The sequence below is a fragment of the Xenopus laevis genome, chromosome 1S (genome assembly GCF_017654675.1).
Source record: "Xenopus laevis strain J_2021 chromosome 1S, Xenopus_laevis_v10.1, whole genome shotgun sequence".
NCBI lineage: Eukaryota > Metazoa > Chordata > Amphibia > Anura > Pipidae > Xenopus > Xenopus laevis.
Genome location: NC_054372.1, coordinates 172,374,904 through 172,394,793, shown reverse-complemented (window position 1 = coordinate 172,394,793; position 19,890 = coordinate 172,374,904). Strand labels below are relative to the sequence as shown.

The following is a 19,890-nucleotide window of genomic DNA, read 5'->3' as shown; positions in this document are numbered from 1 at the left end:
ATATACCGACCATAGGCAGAGCCAACCCAGACTTCTGCAAACGCTGGTGTAAGATTTTAGATCGGTGCTCCTTAGATCTAATCTTACTGGTAACCGAAGAAGTGGGAAGGGAGCTGAAAGTACTTCGCAGCGATCTAGAAGCATTTGAATCTGCAAACCTGCCAACGATCTATGCTGACAAAGAAACTGACTGGCTAAATAGATTACAAGAGCAAGTATCGAAATACAAAGCCGATATACTTGCCTTCAAAAACTCCAAGCGATTGAGGGTTTCCCAAGATTACAAAGAAACCAGAGTATATCGCTGGCTACAGGGCGGAGGTTCCTTTAAGAGAAGACCTGTGACGCGCCGACCGCAAAGACCGCTGGGATACCACTCAAGCAGCGAAGGCTCCGACAGTGACCGCGAGATCCGCGCTGCCGGAGGAGCGGAACCAACAGACCCGGCTTCCACATCTTCAGCCTCGACTGCCACACTCTCCACTCCTTTTTTAGGACGGGCTTCATCCCCCAAAGACCCCGGAAAACCACCCGCAGGGCCGGCAGGAAGCACTCCAGCCAAAACAAGATCCTACAGCACGGAGAAGCGACAGACCAGGAAGAGATGATTTTCAATCTCTCAGCATACCAGCTCACTCCAGCGGAGACATCATTACTGCGCAAAGGACTGAGCTATGTCCCCACAGTGAGTAATCACCCTTTGAAAGTATAATTGACAATTTTAAATTCACGCGCCTTCTTAAGATTAAAGAGAAGTATAGTGAGGGAGACATGGCCATTGCTGCAGTTAGTGGGAACACCGAAGAGAGTAACTGGTCCACAAAAGGAGAAGGAGACCCACACATCCGAGCCCTAAAACCCAAAAGCACATATGACCCCCCCAGCAATAGCGCCTCAATTAAAATATACCATCGCTTACTCAATAGCAATACCACACATGATGCACCAGATAGGCATACATGGCGTAGTAACCTGACCCCCGAAGAGAAATCGGCCATAAAAAGCCTTAAAGACAATACTGATATTATTATCAAGAATGCGGATAAAGGTGGGGCCATAGTAATAATGGACTACTCATACTACAAAATGGAAATTTTATCCCAATTATCGGACACCAACAACTACTGTAAACTTACATATGACCCAACTGAGAAGTTTAAAAGAGAATTAATGACACTAATACAGATGGGGGTAACACAGGGTTGGCTAAACAAGGAACTGGCGGGTTACCTTGTACCCAAACACCCAGTAGTGCCCGTGATATACACATTACCTAAAATACACAAGAACCCTGAGAGACCACCAGGAAGGCCAATAATCTCATCTACGGGCTCACTAAATGAAAAAGCGGCACAATATTTGGACATGTTGTTACAGCCCAGTATAGTAGCCACCAGTAGTTATTTAAAAGACACCACAGATTTCCTAAAAGTAATTGGGAGTGTGAAGATGCCAGTGGACAGCTTAATACTAGTTACGATGGATGTCCAAAGCCTCTATACCTGTATACCCCATGAGGCAGGTTTACAGGCAATGGAGCAATTACTAACAAACAACCTCCTATACACTGGCCCACCTATTGAATATATGAAGCAGCTACTGGGCTTCATATTAACCAACAACTATTTCAAATTTGAGACCCAATTCTACCTACAGCGTACGGGCACCGCCATGGGCTCTAAAGTGGCACCAGTATATGCCAATGCATACATGCACAGCTATGAGAATAAGCATATCTATGGCAATAAACTTTTTCAAAAATTCTGCAGTTTTTACAGGGCTATATAGATGACCTGTTCTTCATATGGACAGGTACATCAGAATCACTGGAGGGATATGTGAATAGTCTAAATTCTCTAGACTCTCCAATCAGGCTAACCTTGAGTTACAGCGTACAACAAATAAATTTCTGGACGTTCAAGTCTACAAAGCAAATGGGGCCTTACACACAAGAATATATACAAAAACCACTGACAGAAATACCCTGCTACACTACAAAAGTAATCACCCCAGGCATCTCCTAGAATCACTTCCCAAATCGCAAATGATGCGAGTCATTAGAATCGACAGCGATCCAGCACAGTGTAAGGAGGAATTTAACAATAATGGGGAAAAAATTCCTGGCCAGGGGCTATCCAACTAATTTGATCAAAGACACTACAAAAGTAGTAGCAGCTATGTCACGGGAACAATTGTTACAAAGCACCACGGCCACCACGAACAGTAAAGACAACGATATCAATGACATTTATTACGTCAGTAAATTTAATCCCCACAGTAAGGCCACCAAAGAAGCTGTACTCAAACATTGGGATATAGTGGCCAAAGATGAAGCGCTAGCCCCTAGGATTCCCAAAAGACCGAAATTCAGTTTCGCGAGGAACACCAACTTAAAAGAACACTTGAGTCCCGCCGACCCAGTAAGTAAATATTCGCAACCCAAGGTCCAACATTTTTTATCCAACCGCCCGGGGTATATAAATGCACGGGATGCGTGATGTGCAACACTCTCATACTAGGAAAAGAATTTAGACACCCTAGAACTGGAAAGAGATATGAGATCAAACATAGGCTCACTTGCACCTCAACCAGAGTAATATACGTGATTAAGTGCCCCTGTGGACTAATTTACTGTGGTAAAACCACTAGACAATTGAAAGAGAGGATAAATATGCACAGGGCCACTATAAGGGCAGCATTGGATACGGACAGAAAGGTCGATGCCAATAAACAGGACATAGCGCAACAGCCAGTTGCCAAACATTGGAAAGAGGCCAGACATGACCCTACCACGTTTAAATGTATGCCCATAGATTGTATACAGAAACCGCCCAGAGGCGGTGATATTGACAATTTGTTGCTGAAACGTGAGGCGTATTGGATACATGAACTGGACTGCGTTACACCCAAGGGACTCAATGGACAGTTAGCATTGAATTGTTTCCTGGCATGAACAATATACATGTTAAATAACTTTCTTAATATACACCTAATATTGATTGAAACTTTTTTTTGCTCCTCAGGAAATGCATACAAAATATTCTCCTCTTGATCTGAAATGCATACAAAGTATTCTTCCTTTGATCTGTAAGTAATTTGTTTTTCCTTTTTTTGCTTTATTGTAACACTGTTTTAATCGTGTAACCATGTTACCAATTGGACACATGCGCACAGAAGATTTGACACAAGGCACTATGCTGACACCTAGTGGTGTAGGAACAAAAGGACACTCTATACACAGGAAAGACTTTGTTTTTTGGTAAACAACATCTGTATATGGACTAATGACGTCACCAGGGCGCCAAAATCCACATGTGGGGGTGGGTATTTAAACCTTTGCACTGTAAGGCACTGCATCCTTGATAAAGGTTCCCAGGAGGAACCGAAACGTTGGACACAATGCTGTGTTGAAATAAAATACACTTTGCTTTTCTACAAACGAGTGTGCTGATCCTTGCATTATCTGTATCATTAATTTGATCCTGCACCTCAAACTCATACAAGTATCGAGTGCTGATACCCACAGGACGCATATATATATATATATATATATATAAATCTTTCTGATATCTTGTATATCCTGACTGTCCTGCTTGCTTCAGTGCCTGTCTAGCACTTTGTGTATGTGCCAGTACCTGCTTCCTCCTCAGTCCTTACTTCCCAAGGCTAGCAGCCCTGACACCAGCAACCAATGTATTTTGTATCTTTAAATAGACAATGTACTTCTGAATAGGTAAGTGCAAATAGACAATGTATTTCTGAATAGGTAAGTGCACCAATACATGCAAATCATTCATTCCATGTTACTAATCATTGTATTTTTGAATCCACCTTAGATAATGAGCATGATGTTGTTTACAGAATCATTTGTCAATACTATGGTCCTTTTAAAGCTTAAATTACATTACAGTTCAGTGTAAAAATTAAAACTGGATAAATAGAAAGACTGTGCAAAATAAAAAATGTTTCTAATATGGTTAGGTAAAAATGTAATGTATAAAGGCTGGAGTGATTGGATGTGTAACATAATAGCCAGAACACTACTTCCTGCTTTTCAGCTCTATAACTCTGAGTTAGTCAGTGACTTTAAGTAGGGGCCACATGGGACATAACTGTTCAGTGAGTTTGTAATTTATCCCCAGCACTCAGCTCAGATTCAAAAGCAAACTAGGGAATTCTTTATAGTTACAATTCAACAACTTAAAAATACATTTAATTGGATTTTAATTAACAAAAAACTTATTTTGCAGACAAATTCAGTTTTGGAAAATATGGGTTCTATAACACTCATCTGTTTGGTATGAACCGGCCCCACCTCTTCAATTGAACACTGAGAGGGTTATTTATTAAATTCCGAATTTATCTCACTATTTACTGAAATACACTCCTACCAAATCCGCACTTATTTAGCAATACCTTTTCGCGAAAAATTGCAGTGCGGGAAAATAATTGAAAAAATTGTGAAAATGGTACGAAAATTAGAATTGTACAAATTTTCACATTTGATTTAATTGCATACAACTGAATACTGCTTCACTAAAAAATCTTTGTTCAGAAAACACCCCAGTATTCAGATGTTCCTGGGAAATGAAAGACATACCACTGTTATCTTTTTTGTTGAAAGTGGAGTAAATTATTATGCAGGCTGAGAGGGGTTCCGAAATGTTTTCATGACTGTTTATATACAGTATATGAATTGAAGTAACTCTTACTAGCAGTGATAAAGAGACAGTGCCCCATCAATTTACAAACCAGTTTTATGATATAACAGCCGATGTTGCCTTCAAATGAAGTTGAGCTGTGGAAGATCTGGTTTAACCATAGCAAATTTTAAGAGTTAGTCAGTGACTTTAAGTAGGGGCCACATGGGACATAACTGTTCAGTGAGTTTGTAATTTATCCCCAGCACTCAGCTCAGATTCAAAAGCAAACTAGGGAATTCTTTATAGTTACAATTCAACAACTTAAAAATACATTTAATTGGATTTTAATTAACAAAAAACTTATTTTGCAGACAAATTCAGTTTTGGAAAATATGGGGTCTATAACACTCATCTGTTTGGTATGAACCGGCCCCACCTCTTCAATTGAACACTGAGAGGGTTATTTATTAAATTCCGAATTTATCTCACTATTTACTGAAATACACTCCTACCAAATCCGCACTTATTTAGCAATACCTTTTTCGCGAAAAATTGCAGTGCGGGAAAATAATTGAAAAAATTGTGAAAATGGTACGAAAATTAGAATTGTACAAATTTTCGGTCCAAAAACCCAGATTTTTTCGGATTTTTGCCCATTGACTTATATACAGCCTCGGTAGGTCTGAGAAGATGGATTTTTGGATAAGGACTTTTTCCATCCTCGGGGTATAATAAATCCCGAAAAATTCGACTTTTCTACACATTAAGGTGGCCATAGACGTAACGATTATGAATACAGACACTTTAGACCTGAATAGTCAGAAATACAGATAGAAACAATAGAATTCTATCTGTATCTTACAATTTAGCAATAAACACTGCCTGATGTTTAGGCAACTTCAAAGGCACCAATAAAAATTTTCAGACCTGGCCAATCAGCAAGCTGAATGATATCCAAGTCTTTTACGATATCAGTCGGCTCATCTCCCGCCATACATGCACCGAATATCATACGAAGCTTTCAGTATATCAAGCCATTTCCTTTTATGTTAATTTGCCTTTACGTTGAAATATTGTTCCTAACCATACTTGAAGTTCTATTTTCAGCCATAAGGTGTCAGCAGTGATTTATAATAATGATGTATACCTGTAATAATGATCTTTATGTGCTGTGTTGGAACTTACCTTTCCAATTTCTTTTTTTTCCCAGTATCTACTGGACACCGTATATTCAATAAGACCAGCCGTAATATACACAAAAGAAACCATATGGGAGAGACGCAGCTCCATAAGTCAGCCCAAAAAGGAGATTTAGCCTCTGTGAAAATTCTTCTTAAAGCTGGTATAAATGTAAACCAAAAAGATAATGCAGGTAGGATGTACTTTTCTCTGCATTTAAGTTCTAAAGGGCTGAGGAAAACTTTTAGATGCTACTGTGATTCTCCAAAAGGCCTGCACTCCTGAGCAGCACCCCCCCCCTTCCATTACTTATCATCCTGGTTCATCTGTCACATCCCTCTGCTTTTTGTCACACTGTACTTAAAGGTTATCTAAACCCCCCAAAATTAATCAATGTAAACATATTTAGACTGGGTATCTGAGTACTTTTGCCATTATACCTGTCTTCTCCTGCCATGTGGTTGCTCTGTTTTCATGTGAGGAGTTTGGGTGTGCTCTTCAGTGGACCCAGGAATCCCAGCCTGACACTGGAGCCAAAGTGATGTGGTATTAGCAGTCTAAAACTGCAATTATCTGCTAAAATTTGAAAATGAATGGATCCCCTTTAATGCGGTGTGCACTTGAAGAACAAGAGGAGACTCACAGATTAGAAATTTAAAATGCTCAAATTCTCCCTAAAGACACACATGTTAATGAAGTAAATTCAATGTATCTGATCAAAAACACCAATAGTTTTCATCATCCATAAACATCTAGATTGTAAGCTCTTGTGCGGGCTCTCTGATCTTGCAGAGCTCTCTGATCTCTTTTTATTCTGTAACCCTAGTTTGTTAAATGAAAGTATAGGATAGAATTACTTACTAGTACTAGATAAATAAATGATGATGTTCAGAAGACTCCATCTCAAAGACCCAGGAAGACAAATCAAAATACTCTAAAAGTACAGCATATTTACACATATGGATGGATTTACTAACCTCAAGTTATTTTCTCATATTCACTTTTGAGTATTTTTTGTATTCGCATATCAAAAGTGAAGTAAATGCCTTAAAGGAAAACTATACCCCCAAAATGAACACTTAGGCAACAATAATTCATATCATATTAAGTGGCATATTAAAGAAGCTTACCAAACTGGAATATATATTTAAGTAAATCTTGCCCTTTTACATCTCTTGCCTTGAGCCACCATTTCATGATGGTCTGTGTGCTGTCTCAGAGATCACCTGACCAGAAATACTTCAACTCTAACTGTAACAGGAAGAAGTGTGGAAGCAAAAGACACAACTCTGTCTGTTAATTGGCTCATGTGACCTAACATGTATGGTTTGTTGGTATGTTTGTGAGTACAGTGAATCCTACGATCCCAGGGGGCGACCCTTATTTTTTTTAAATGGCAATTTTCTATTTATGATTACCCAATGGCACATACTACTAGAAAAGTATATTATTATGAAAATGGTCTATTTACATGAAGCAGGATTTTACATAAGAGCTGTTTTATGCAATATCTTTTTATAGAGACCTACATTGTTTGGGGGGTATAGTTTTCCTTTAATAGTTTTGCTCATGTGTTTTGAACTCCAGCCATAAGGTGCAATATTAATATGTACTGTATATTAGGTTATAGGCTGCGTTATACAGTATATATATTAATGAATTGAAGTTTAGGGTCATAGTCTTGTTGAAATAACCAACCCCTGCGTAACTTAAACTTTGTGACTGATGCTTGAACATTATCCTGAAGAATTTGTTGATATTAGGTTGAATTAATCCGACCCTCGACTTTAACAAGGGCCCCATTCCCTGAACTTGCCACACAGTCCAGCAAGATGGAACCTCCACCAAAGGTAGCAGGTGTTTTTCTTTTAATGCGGTGTTCTTCTTCCGCCATGCAAAGGCTTTTTGTTATGACCAAGTAACTCAATTTAATGTCTCATCAGTCCAAAGAACTTTGTTCCAAAATGACTGTGACTTGTCTAATGGAGATTTTGCATACAACAAGCTTCTCTATTTGTGGTGTGAGTGCAGAAAGGGCTTCTTTCTCATCACCCTGCCATACAGATGTTCTTTGTGCAAATTGCGCTGAATTGTAGAACGATGTACAGATACACCATCTGCAGTACTTGCAGGTCTTTGGAGGTGATCTTTGGGTTGTCTGTAACCATTCTCACAATCCTCCGCATATGCTGCTCCTGTATTTATCTTGGCCTGCCAGACCAGGGTTTTACAGCAACTGTGCCTGTGGCCTTCCATTTCCTGATTACATTCCTTACAGTTGAAACGGACAGTTTAAACCTCTGAGATAGCTTTGTTGCCTTCCCCTAAACCATGATACTGAACAATCTTTGTTTTGTGAGTTGCTTTGAGGATCCCATGCTGTCACTCTTCAGAGGAGAGTCAACTTGCAATTGGCCACCTTAAATACCTTTTCCCATGATTGGACACACCTGCCTATGAAGTTCAAGGCTTAATGAGCTGATCCAACCAATTTGGTGTTGCCAATAATCAGTATTCAGCAGTTACATGCATTCAAATTAACAAAATTACCAGGGTACCCAAATTTTTGCATAGCCAGTTTTTCACATTTGATTTAATTGCATACAACTGAATACTGCTTCACTAAAAATCTTTGTTCAGAAAACACCCCAGTATTCAGATGTTCCTGGGAAATGAAAGACATACCACTGTTATCTTTTTTGTTGAAAGTGGAGTAAATTATTATGCAGGCTGAGAGGGGTTCCGAAACTTTTTCATGACTGTTTATATACAGTATATGAATTGAAGTAACTCTTACTAGCAGTGATAAAGAGACAGTGCCCCATCAATTTACAAACCAGTTTTATGATATAACAGCCGATGTTGCCTTCAAATGAAGTTGAGCTGTGGAAGATCTGGTTTAACCATAGCAAATTTTAAGACAGGATAAAAATTACATAAAAATATCATTGCAGATAACTGAATCAAAATTCTATATTTTCACTTTTTTAATGTAACAATTAAAATATAAATAAATAATTGCTGAATAAACCGTATTTATTTAATCTTGTCAATGCTGTTATTTGGACATATGTCATGTTATTGTCTTGTTACTTCTTATAGGCTGGACAGCAATACACGAGGCTTCATGTAAAGGGTTTACAGATATTATCCTTGAGTTACTTCATGCAGGTGCTGATGTAAACAGTAAAGCAACAGATGGAATTTTGCCCATTCATGATGCAGTCGTAGGAAACCATTACAAGGTGAATTTTCTGTTTATGGAGCAATGAAAGTCATTGATCTATGCATTATTGTGTATTTCTAAAGATTTCTGTGTATTTTCTAAAGATGAAAATGTAGCATTAATAGAGAATACTTTTTTAAAGGTACATTTGGAGCTATATTTTATTCTTCTTCCATCCAATCATAGGATACTGGCCAGTAAGTCAATCAGTATAGCAAAATGAGGAATAATCCTTACAGTATCTTATCAGTAACCTGTAAATCGCAATCACATTTTGGGGCACATTTACTTAGCTCGAGTGAAGGAATAGAAGAAAAAAAATGTCTAATTTCGAATTGTTTTTTTTGGCTACTTCGACCATCGAATTGGCTACTTCGACCTTCGACTACCACTTCGAATCGAACAATTCAAACTAAAAATCATTTGACTATTAGACCATTCGATAGTCGAAGTACTGTCTCTTTAAAAAAAACTTCGACCAAGTACTTTGCCACCTAAAACCTACCGAACATCAATGTTAACAATTTTCTGATCGAAGGAAAATCGTTTGATTTCGATCTAACGATTTTTCCTTCGACCGATCGATCGTAGGAAATGCTGTAAATCCTTCGACTTCGATATTCGAAGCCGAAGGATTTTACTTAGACAGTTAATTAACCCTCGATATTCGACCCTAAATAAATGTGCCCCTTTGTTTCAATTGCATTTTTCTGTGACAGTGGTTTTTTTAGCCAAAGTTTTTTTTTTACATTTCATTTTTTCTAAAGTATCCCCTATTGTAAAATATAAGGATATTATAAGTCAACGCAGAGTTCCGTGACCATATAAAAGCAAGAGGACGAAGGCCGAGTGCTTTTATACAGGTCATGGAACTCCGAGGTTACTTCTAATATCCTCATATTTTCAACAAGGGGTACTTTATTTATTATAATACACAAGTTTTAGTGAGTCATGTGACAAAATGACATCACTACTTACCATTTATAACTGATGACATCACTAGTCAACGTTTATAAGGATATAATTGACAAGATATTCATGGCTTTTGTGTATTATATATTGAATAAAGTACCCCCTCTTGTAAATTATAAGGATATTATATGTTGTCGAGGAGTTTCATGACCATATTTTTATACAGGTCATGGAACTCCGAGGTAGCTTCTAATATTCTCATATTTTGCAACATAAGGATATAATTTACAAGATGTTCATGGCTTTTGTGTATTATAATAAAATCAACAGCACTAAATAGTTACTTTGTGTTAGTTAATCTGGTCAAATGCTTTACAAAAGTCAGGTTTTCTGTTTGTGTTTGTTTCTAGGCTGCAAAGATTTTACTTGACTTTGGGGCAGATCCTTTTGAGAAAGATGAAAATCACAAAAATGCTTTTGACAAATCCTGCAATACCAGAATGACCAAACTGTTAACATCTTACAGCCGTAAACTGCAGGACTCCTTCCAAGAAATGATATCTGGTATGTGAAGGACTTGGATTAGGATTGAACCTATTGCACTGTTGTCTTTTATTATAATGTTTAGATTGAACATAAATTCTAAAACTTAAAATATTTCAAATGGGTGATAAGAATGTTGCTGCATATCTCTCAAAATTACCATTTAAATTGGGCCATTGATGGGAAAACAAATTGTGCAGAGCTGGGAAATCTTTGCTACCCACATTTTTATACCATACCATAGATCTACCACAGCTATACAACAGAGATTTACCATAGGAAATATATCCAGAATTGCTCTGTGTGATGTATTTCCCTGTGCCCTTACTTAAAGGGGAACTATTGCGAAAATGAAAATTTAATATAAGCTTTAGCATACTGAAATAAGAATCTTTCTAAATACAATCAATTTAATATTCTGCATAAAGTTATGTTCACAATCCCTCTCTCAGCATCTGTTTCTCGTCATTCTGTCTTTATGCAGTAGTTGGGTGTCAGATAATCATTGACAGTTAGATCCAATGTATCTTATAGGGGGGCTTCCTTTCCTAGCAGATGTTTTAGAGCTCACTCAAACTGATTCCTGTACAAACAAAATCTAAAAAAATAACTGCCTTTTGCACAAATTCTGCATGTAGAGAGACATGATGTCTGGTGATTTTAATAGAGTCAGCTCTAATACATCTTATAGGGCAAAAGGAGCCCCCTATAAGATATATTGGATCTAACGGTCAATGAATATCTGACACCCAACTCCTGAATGAAGAGAGACTGAAGAGAAACAGATGCTGAGAGAGGGATAGTGAACATGAACTTGATTATTTCAGAAACAGTATAGAATTTTTAGTTGATCATATTTAGAAAGTTTCTTATGTCAGTATGATGAAGCTTATATTAAATTTTCATTTTCACGATAGTTCCCCTTTAAAATATACCTGTTGGCTTGGGGGTGTTCTTACTGTCACCCTCACTGATTATAGTTGTTTACTTTCAACTATGGAGTATAATGTACACCTGTTGTGTAAATATGAGGATATCGGCACTTCGGCTTTCCACAACTTGTATATAAACACTTGTCCTTGCATATGGCTATGGAACTCCTTGGTGAATTCTAATATCCTTATATGATTTTATTATTTTAATAATACAAATAATTATTAAGTAAGACATTTTAACGGGTTACAGCTGCACCTTTGAACACAGTATTGGCAAGCATGACATAAGGTGTTTTTACAAATACTTTAATGTTCCCTGTGACACTTATCCCTGTGCCCCGTGTCTAACATGGAAAATTATTTTTAGGATGGACCTGTATAGTGACTTCTATTGACCCTAGGCCCATAGTGGATAAGACACTAGTGTGGTGGCATACCACAGTTATGTGTTTCTCTATAGTGGCCTCACCAGAGTCCAGCATGTGGGTAAACTGTCAAAAAAGATGGAGAAGCCCTTCATTTGTAAATGTGCCCAAGTATACTTATATTTGTAGCACTGGATCAAATGTCATAAAAAAGGAACCTATTTCATGTGATAAATGGGAGATGTTTTAGAGCACCTATACAACTGTTACAACAGCTAGCGTAAACAAGCTCAGAAGTATAAAACTGATCTGTCCTGTGATTTCTTCCAGATGAAGATAATATACAACATAAAGCAAACTCTAATGCTTCTTCAGTTACCTCTCCAACTAGAGAAAACTGTGCAAAGGTATAGAATAATTGTGTATTTTGTTATTTATCACAATTTGTTTTGATTTTTTTTCAAAGTACAACTTATCTCAATATCTCATAGTATTTAGTAATTAAAGTTTAACAATTTTAAAAAAGGACTAACAACTATGGTGTTTATTTTCATTATTTATCAATAAGTTATAATTGTATTATACATTAAGGGGCACATTTACTTAGCTCGAGTGAAGGAATAGAATAAAAAATACTTCGAATTTCAAAGTATTTTTTTGGCTACTTCGACCATCAAATTGGCTACTTCGACCTTCAACTACGACTTCGAATCGAACAATTCGAACTAAAAATCGTTCGACTATTCGACCATTCTATAGTCGAAGTACTGTCTCTTTAAAAAAAAACTTTGACCACCTACTTCGCCATCTAAAATCTACCGAACATCAATGTTAGCCTATGGGGAAGGTCCCCATAGGCTTTCTAGCTAATTTGGGATCAAAGGAAAATCATTTGTTCGATGGATTTCGATCCTTCGCAGGAATTGCGGTAAATCCTTTGACTTCGATATTCAAAGTTGAAGGATTTTACTTCAACGGTCGAATATCGAGGGTTAATTAACCCTTGATATTCGACCCTTAGTAAATGTGCCCCTTAAAGGTATGCTGTACTCATATCACACTGATTTGTATAAACCAAAAAATCAGAAGCTTTATAGAGTTATCATGTTATAATCTATCTGATGGTCAGATATTTTAATATATATATTTAAAGTGCTATTCCTTTTTCCTGCCTTACAAACACACACATTTGTAGAGTGCACACTTATTTTAGTCAGCATGGTTAGGCTAAAATATGGGTATGATTTTTTTTTGTCAATTAATCAATATTATTTGCTACATAAAGTCCAAAAAAATTTGTTTTAGTGTGTTAGCAAGCAGAGCCATATTGTTATGGTATATACAGAATGTTTGCTCTTTTTTTTAGTAGCAGTCTGTCCTGGACACTTTAGAAGACACAAAAAACAGACAAAGAAAACTCTTGTTGAAAGAAAGTATGACACCATTAGATGCAGGTAAAGTGGAATTCACATAGATCTTGGCCACTGTACCCCTCTTTAGTTATTGTTCCTGCTCAGTAGTAGAATTATGGTACCAAGAATCTTGGAAAATGTTACCCAGATATTATGAATTAATGGAAGGAAATGTCCTGGAGGTGCATCAATATCACCTTGCATTTAATTCCTTATTTAGCTACACAATCTTTTTTGAGAGATTTCACACAACTTTGTGCACAAGGAGGTTGCTTGGTCCAAATATGAACTAAAATACTTAGTACATACTGGGCCAGAATTAATTTAATAAGAAAAGCTCATATGAAAATTCTATTAAAGTTTATGGGGAAAAAATGGAACTTAATTTGGAAAACATTTTTCCTCAAATTGGATCTCTGCCTTAAAGGGGTTGTTCACCTTTGGGATAACTTTAAGTATGATGTAGAGAGTGATATTCTGAGACAATTTGCAATTGGTTTTTGAGTTATTTAGCTTTTTATTCAGCAGCTCTTCAATTTGCATCTTAATCAATCTGGTAACTAGGGTCTAAATTACCCTAGCAACCATGCATTGATTTGAATAAAAGACTGGAATATGAATAGGAGAGGCCTGAATCGAAGGATCAGTAATAAAAAGTAACAATAACTACATTTGTAGCTTTAGAGAGCATTTGTTTTTATAAGGCTTTTGGCATTTGAAAGCTGCAAAGAGTTAGAAGAAAAAGGCAAATAACTATTAAACTATAAAAAAAATGAAAACGGATTGAAAAGATGCATCAAATTTACCATTCTATAACATAATAAAAGTTACCTTAAAGATGAACCACCCCTTTAAGTTTTCACGTGATAAACCATAAAATAAAGTTATCTCATCGAATGTGGCCTAATACTCTTTAAGTGCAATAAATATGTTATTTTATCATATTTGAAGTTAATATTGTTTTTTGAGAAGGAGATGAGTGTTTTAAAATTATTACAGCAGCTTTTACACATAAGCAGCTCTAATACTGAGATGCAACTTTATTTCATCATCTACCCTCTCAGTTGCTGGAGAAAAGAGACTTCCTAACTAGATTGAGGCGGAAGAAGTGCTGTAAATGTTTTTTATCAGGTCCAAATGCTTTGGGCCCGATGGCCTTATATACCTCTATTATAAAACATTTATGGAGTCTCGTGTTGTCCCTCACTTTTAGCATTGTGTCCTAGTATGACCCCTAGTAAAGAAGGGGTGCATTATTTTTTTAATCCCGCCATCCTAGCAGCGCTTAAAGGTCGAACACTCTGACATGGCTACCACAGTCTGACATGACTCTCCACTAAACTGATAAATTAAGTCAAGTGGAGCATCAGACTGTTTAAACAAATGCCTCTTCTTTATACATGAAAACTCCTGTAAATTATTATCAATGTTTTTAACAAGATTCTTGAAAGAGCCCCCAATCAATATTCAATTTGCGTGTAACATTAATACAAAAGGATGGTAAAGATCTCCAATTCTTCATTACTTATAGTCCAATAGCTATATTAACTACCAATAACACAAGTGGATAACCTGGTTTCCCCCTAATTTACCAGGATCTCATGGGATTTATCATTGACAGGGATATGAAAAAACAGGAAGGGCGATAGACCTAGCAGATCTGACCAACTCAAAAACAAACTTTTTCTTTGTCGTATTTTGCCCAACCATGACTCTTGATTACTTTATTAGGGCACAAATAATTTTCTACTGATTTGGTAAATCCATTTACTGATATACGCACACACACAAATACAAGGTAGGTTACACCAGTGGTCCCCAACCAGCAGTTTGTGAGCAACATGTTGCTCACCAACCCCTAGGATGTTGCTCCCAGTGGCCCCAAAGCAGGTGATCATTTCTGAATTCCAGGCGTGAAGGCAAGTTTTAGTTGCATAAAAAATGATGTGTACTGCCAAATAGAGCCTCCTGTAGGCTGCCAGTCCACATAGGGGCTACCAAATAACCAATCACAGTCCTTGTTTGGCACCCCAGGAACATTTTTCATGTTGCTCCCCAACTCTTTTTACATCAGAATGTTGCTCATAGTTAATAAAGTTTGGGGACCCCTGGGTTACACCAACCAACGTTGGGACAGATTTCTGTCTTTTTCTTTTAGTTTGTCCAAGTATCAGTGAGTGAACATCACATAATGGTGAAAAAGATGTAAAAGGGCAATATTTTTATTGATCTGTATATGACAATTGGGTACAATTCTTTAATAGGAACATTATTCTCATATAAATTATCTGATGGTTAAATTTTTCATTCATATTTTGTTGACTGGTATACATAACCTAATGTTATGCAATAACTATCTAGTCTAGATGGCAATGCACCCAGTCATAGACTGAGTCAGTCTATGTTTTAGGCTCAAGAAATATGTGACTATGGGTTGTCCAGATTTTCCACTTCACTGTTTGTATAGCTCATCTGTGGTTCCCCAACTAGGTTTCCCACTGGTTGTTTTGTCCCCTCCAGTATTATTACATTGGCTCTTTATTTCTATAGAAAGGTAATTTGTTATTGGCTTTATAGTTGGAGTTGATATCCAATATAAATTTAATGCTTGAGTGCTATGTGTAAAGTTTTCAAATATATGTGAAATAAAGGATACAACTAACTGTACTTAAATAAGAAATAGTGATAGTGTTCCTAGTAGTGATAGATAGTAGTGATAATGTATTTACAATACTTGACTACATGATAATGACATTGGATTTAATAATACCTATACTTTTGCCAGAATTCAAACTGGCTAGATCCGGTGGAATTAAAACAATGAGCACAATAATAATGAATTCTGCTATCTATTTACAGAAGAAATGTGCCTTATTCAAGATATTTTGAATGATGTAGTTACCATGCAGAAGGATGAAAGGGATATTCTTGCAAAAAAGTACAGGTAAACCATCTTTGGTGGTCACTTTTAATTTAATTTATTCTTACTTAAAGGTCAACACAAAACATCTGCGTCTTCTGTGCTAGGGATGCACTGAATACACATTTCTGGTACAAATCCTGAATACTTCATGAAAGATTCAGCCAAATACTGCACCAAATCTGAACCCTAATTTGAATATGCAAATCAAGACTAGGAAGGGTTAAAGAGAAGCATGTGCTTGTTTGTGTGGCAGAAAGTCACGCGATTCTAAGGATTCAGCCCAGCACTTTGATTCTTCTGAATCCTAATCCTGCTGAAAAAGGCCAAACCCCAAACCGATTCTTAAATTAGGTGCATTCCTACTAACTGTAAAAGGAAAACATGCAATTGTATAGTACAGGGTGAAAACCATTGGAGAAGACATTTGTGTTAATTTGTATTAACACATTTGTGTTAATAGCATGGTCACCCGTGCTATTAAAAACCAGGAATTATTCCTTTTAGTGAATTAACATGAAGATTCTTTTTGGTGTTTGATGAAGAGATCTGACAGTAAACACCAATATGTGCCACTTGTACATACAGTACAGTGATCCCCAAGCAGTAGCTCATGAGCAACATGTTGCTCTCCAACCCCTTGGATGTTGCTAACACTGGCCTCAAAGCAGGTGCTTATTTTTGAATTCCAGGCTTGGAGGCAAGTTTTGGTTGTATAAATACCAGGTGTACTGCCAAACAGAGCCTCAATGTAGGTTGACAATCCACATAGGGGCTACCAAATGGCCAATCACAGCACTTTCTTTGGCACCCCAAGAACATTTTTCATGCTAGTGTTGCTCCCCAACTCCTTTTACTTCTGAATGTTGCCCGCGGGTCCAAAAGGTTGGGGATCGCTGCTCTAAGTAAACCATTCTTTAGAATGGGACCCTGAAATATTTGTCTCATTCATGTCTGATAATAAGCTACATCAAGAAATTTAGGTAATTAAAGTTTATGTTTAAATTAATTCATTATGTCTTGGAATGGAATAGTATCGATGGGACTATTCTAAGCAACTATTACCATTCATTTTTGCCTTTTAATTGTTAGAATTCAGAATGAAGGATGTTCTCACTTTCTAAAGAAATTTTAATAAACCAGCGTATTTATCAAAAGGTGATAGTGAAAGTTCACCATTGGATAAATACGCCTTTAAAAATCCCATAGAAATGAATGGAGAGAGGCGGTATTTCACTCTGCGGACTGTGGAAATCTCTAACTTCACTCTTTGATAAATCTACCGCATAGTTAGACAGAATTGTTAAAAATTTTAAGTCAGGAACAACTCAGGGTTAAAACCAAGAAACAACACAGCGAACAGGACCAGGGAAGCAGGAAACAACAACAGGATTCAGAGCACCTATAAACAAGCAAGCTTGACTTATAACAGGCAGTGGGTGAGTACAGAGCAGGGGTTATATAGGCTGGTTGATGGTAAACACTAAGCAACTGTTGCCAAATTAACAGCAGATGAAATCAGCCATGGAAAATGCAAGGATACCAAAGGCTTCTTTTCTATTACTATAGTGCAGAGGTACAACAGACTGCGTAGTAACCAGCAGGTCGCTGGTTCAAATCCAGGTAGGATGTTACATTAGTAAAATATTAATGGACATATATGTTGATCAACTGAAAGGTGTAGGGATTGGGTATTATTAAATATTATGCGGATTATGCAGAAAAACACATACAGTACATTTTGAAGTAAATATTTTACTTTAGACAGAAAAGGATATTGTCATAGATGTATGAAAAAGATAGTAACAACACTCTATTAATATTGGCATCTGTTTTTCTCTCCATAAGGGCTTCTGTTGATTCATTTAAACAAGGGATCTTAACAGAGAAGGTAACAAATCTGGCAGGGAGGCAGAAGATACTTCAGCAAGTTGTTTGCCAGCAAAAGGAAGTGGATCAAAAAATAACTGCCCATAAGCAAAGTAAGAAATCAGTTGTATATAGATCAGAGGAAAGCTCATGTCTGCATTCCTGTAATCTGTCTCCTGGAAGGAATCAGATCCCTGCAGTATGTTCAGTTAGTGCAGGGCCGAAAGCCAACATTGCTAATGGAAGCTCCATGACTAGTGTGGTACCAGCTATATCTGGATCACCAGACTTGGAAAATAGCACAGTCCAAGACATATTTATGAGATTCACTGGGAATCCAGAGATAAGTGATGCAGGAGGCAATCCTGCCAATGTTTTCACTGCAGAAAGAAGAACAGAAAACTGCATTTCAAAATTAGCATTCAAAGAAAAGCCAGCCTTTTTAGGTCTAGAGTACTCATCTTCTAACCACAACACTGCCAACCCGCAGAATGAGACAAATGAGCATTTAGATTTTACAAATACAGTATCCATGTCTCCTAATCCTGGACCTTTAACCAGCACAGGCAGAACTGTTGTCCAAAACAATGATCCTCCTTCAGTCAGAGATAGTTGCCAGATGCCTCATGCAGGCCAACATTCAAAGATTTATTATACTGACATGGTCTCCCAGCAGAAAGAAAATACATCAGTGTCTTCTGTGGACAACTTAACAAGCATAGGGAAACCGCATCAAAGGATGATGGATAAAGCACCCACAAGCCATGTTGCATCTATCCAAAACACTCCTTCTCAGAGATCTGAGAACCTATCAGCTGCAAGCAGTCATGCAAGGGGAGCATCAAAAGGAAGGATTAGAAAAATTCACTTAAAAAAGCTTATAAATGCTGGAACATTGAAGCCAGGAGAAAACGTCTTAGAGTTCAAAATACAGGTAGTGACCTTTTAAGATAAAGATATAGCGTAGTGTTCTGTATTGCATTTATAAATAGAATTGTATTCTTAGAAGGAGAAAGAAAGGTTCGAATTAAAGGGGACCCGTCACCCAAACAAAATTATTCCAAATCCTATTTTATCATGTTAGTCAAGCAAAATGAACTTTAATTACACTGTATAAATTATTTGAATATTGTTTCCATCAGTCTGGGAACTCATAAATATAGCAACCAGGAAGGAGCCATTTTGTGGAACTTGTTATTAAGAGAAGCCTTGTATCATCTCAGAATCTTGTTTGTGCACGAGGGGACAGGGACCCAATGTCCATCCCCATGCCCTGGTTACACAATTAAATCGTTAAGAGAGCTGGGGGAATGCAGGGAGAGCAGTGACATCTAGGAAGTGCTGAATGGAAAGTGAAAGTAATTGTCTGCCCCGCCTCTATGCCACTGGCATAGAGGAGGGGCAGACAATATTTGATTGACAGCTGATATTTTTAAATGCGTTTACAACAGCTATGAATGCTTTAATAAAAAAAAGAAATTGGATTTCATATTTAATTTAAAAAGGACTTTTATTATACAGAATTTTATGTCTGGGTGATGGGTCCACTTTAAGTAAGCTTTATGAGAAAGGTCTATATACAGTAAATACATCAGTAAACCCTCAAATTAATGCTGCTCTGAGTCCTCTGTCAAAAGGAACACTGCATTTCTTTCCTTCTATTGTGTACACATGGGTTTCTGTATCAGACCATGTTTTCAGCATAAACCTCCAGGGCTAGGGCTTGAGCATGCTCAGTTTGCTCCTCTCTCCCCCTTCCCTTTTCCCCCCTCCCTCCTCTCTTCCCTGCTGTAATCGCAAAGCTATGTGTGAGCAGGGAGATACTCAGGCAGGAAGTGATGTCACACCAAGCTAATATTGCAGCTGCTATCCTAAACAAACAGAGA

General features: G+C 37.2%; 1 protein-coding gene across 1 annotated transcript in view; it reads left to right on the top strand.

Moving 5' to 3' along the window:
• LOC121399513 (ankyrin repeat domain-containing protein 31-like) overlaps positions 1 to 19,007 on the top strand; it is a 29,992-nt gene extending 10,985 nt beyond the window's left edge. The window contains exons 4-10 of the mRNA XM_041580506.1: positions 5,854 to 6,015; positions 8,925 to 9,067; positions 10,371 to 10,524; positions 12,134 to 12,210; positions 13,173 to 13,257; positions 16,075 to 16,159; positions 17,984 to 19,007. Coding sequence (XP_041436440.1) covers positions 5,854 to 6,015; positions 8,925 to 9,067; positions 10,371 to 10,524; positions 12,134 to 12,210; positions 13,173 to 13,257; positions 16,075 to 16,159; positions 17,984 to 18,953 — 1,676 coding nt within the window. The 3' untranslated portion in view covers positions 18,954 to 19,007. The remainder of the gene's footprint in view (positions 1 to 5,853; positions 6,016 to 8,924; positions 9,068 to 10,370; positions 10,525 to 12,133; positions 12,211 to 13,172; positions 13,258 to 16,074; positions 16,160 to 17,983) is intronic.
• Positions 19,008 to 19,890: the final 883 nt, after the last annotated feature.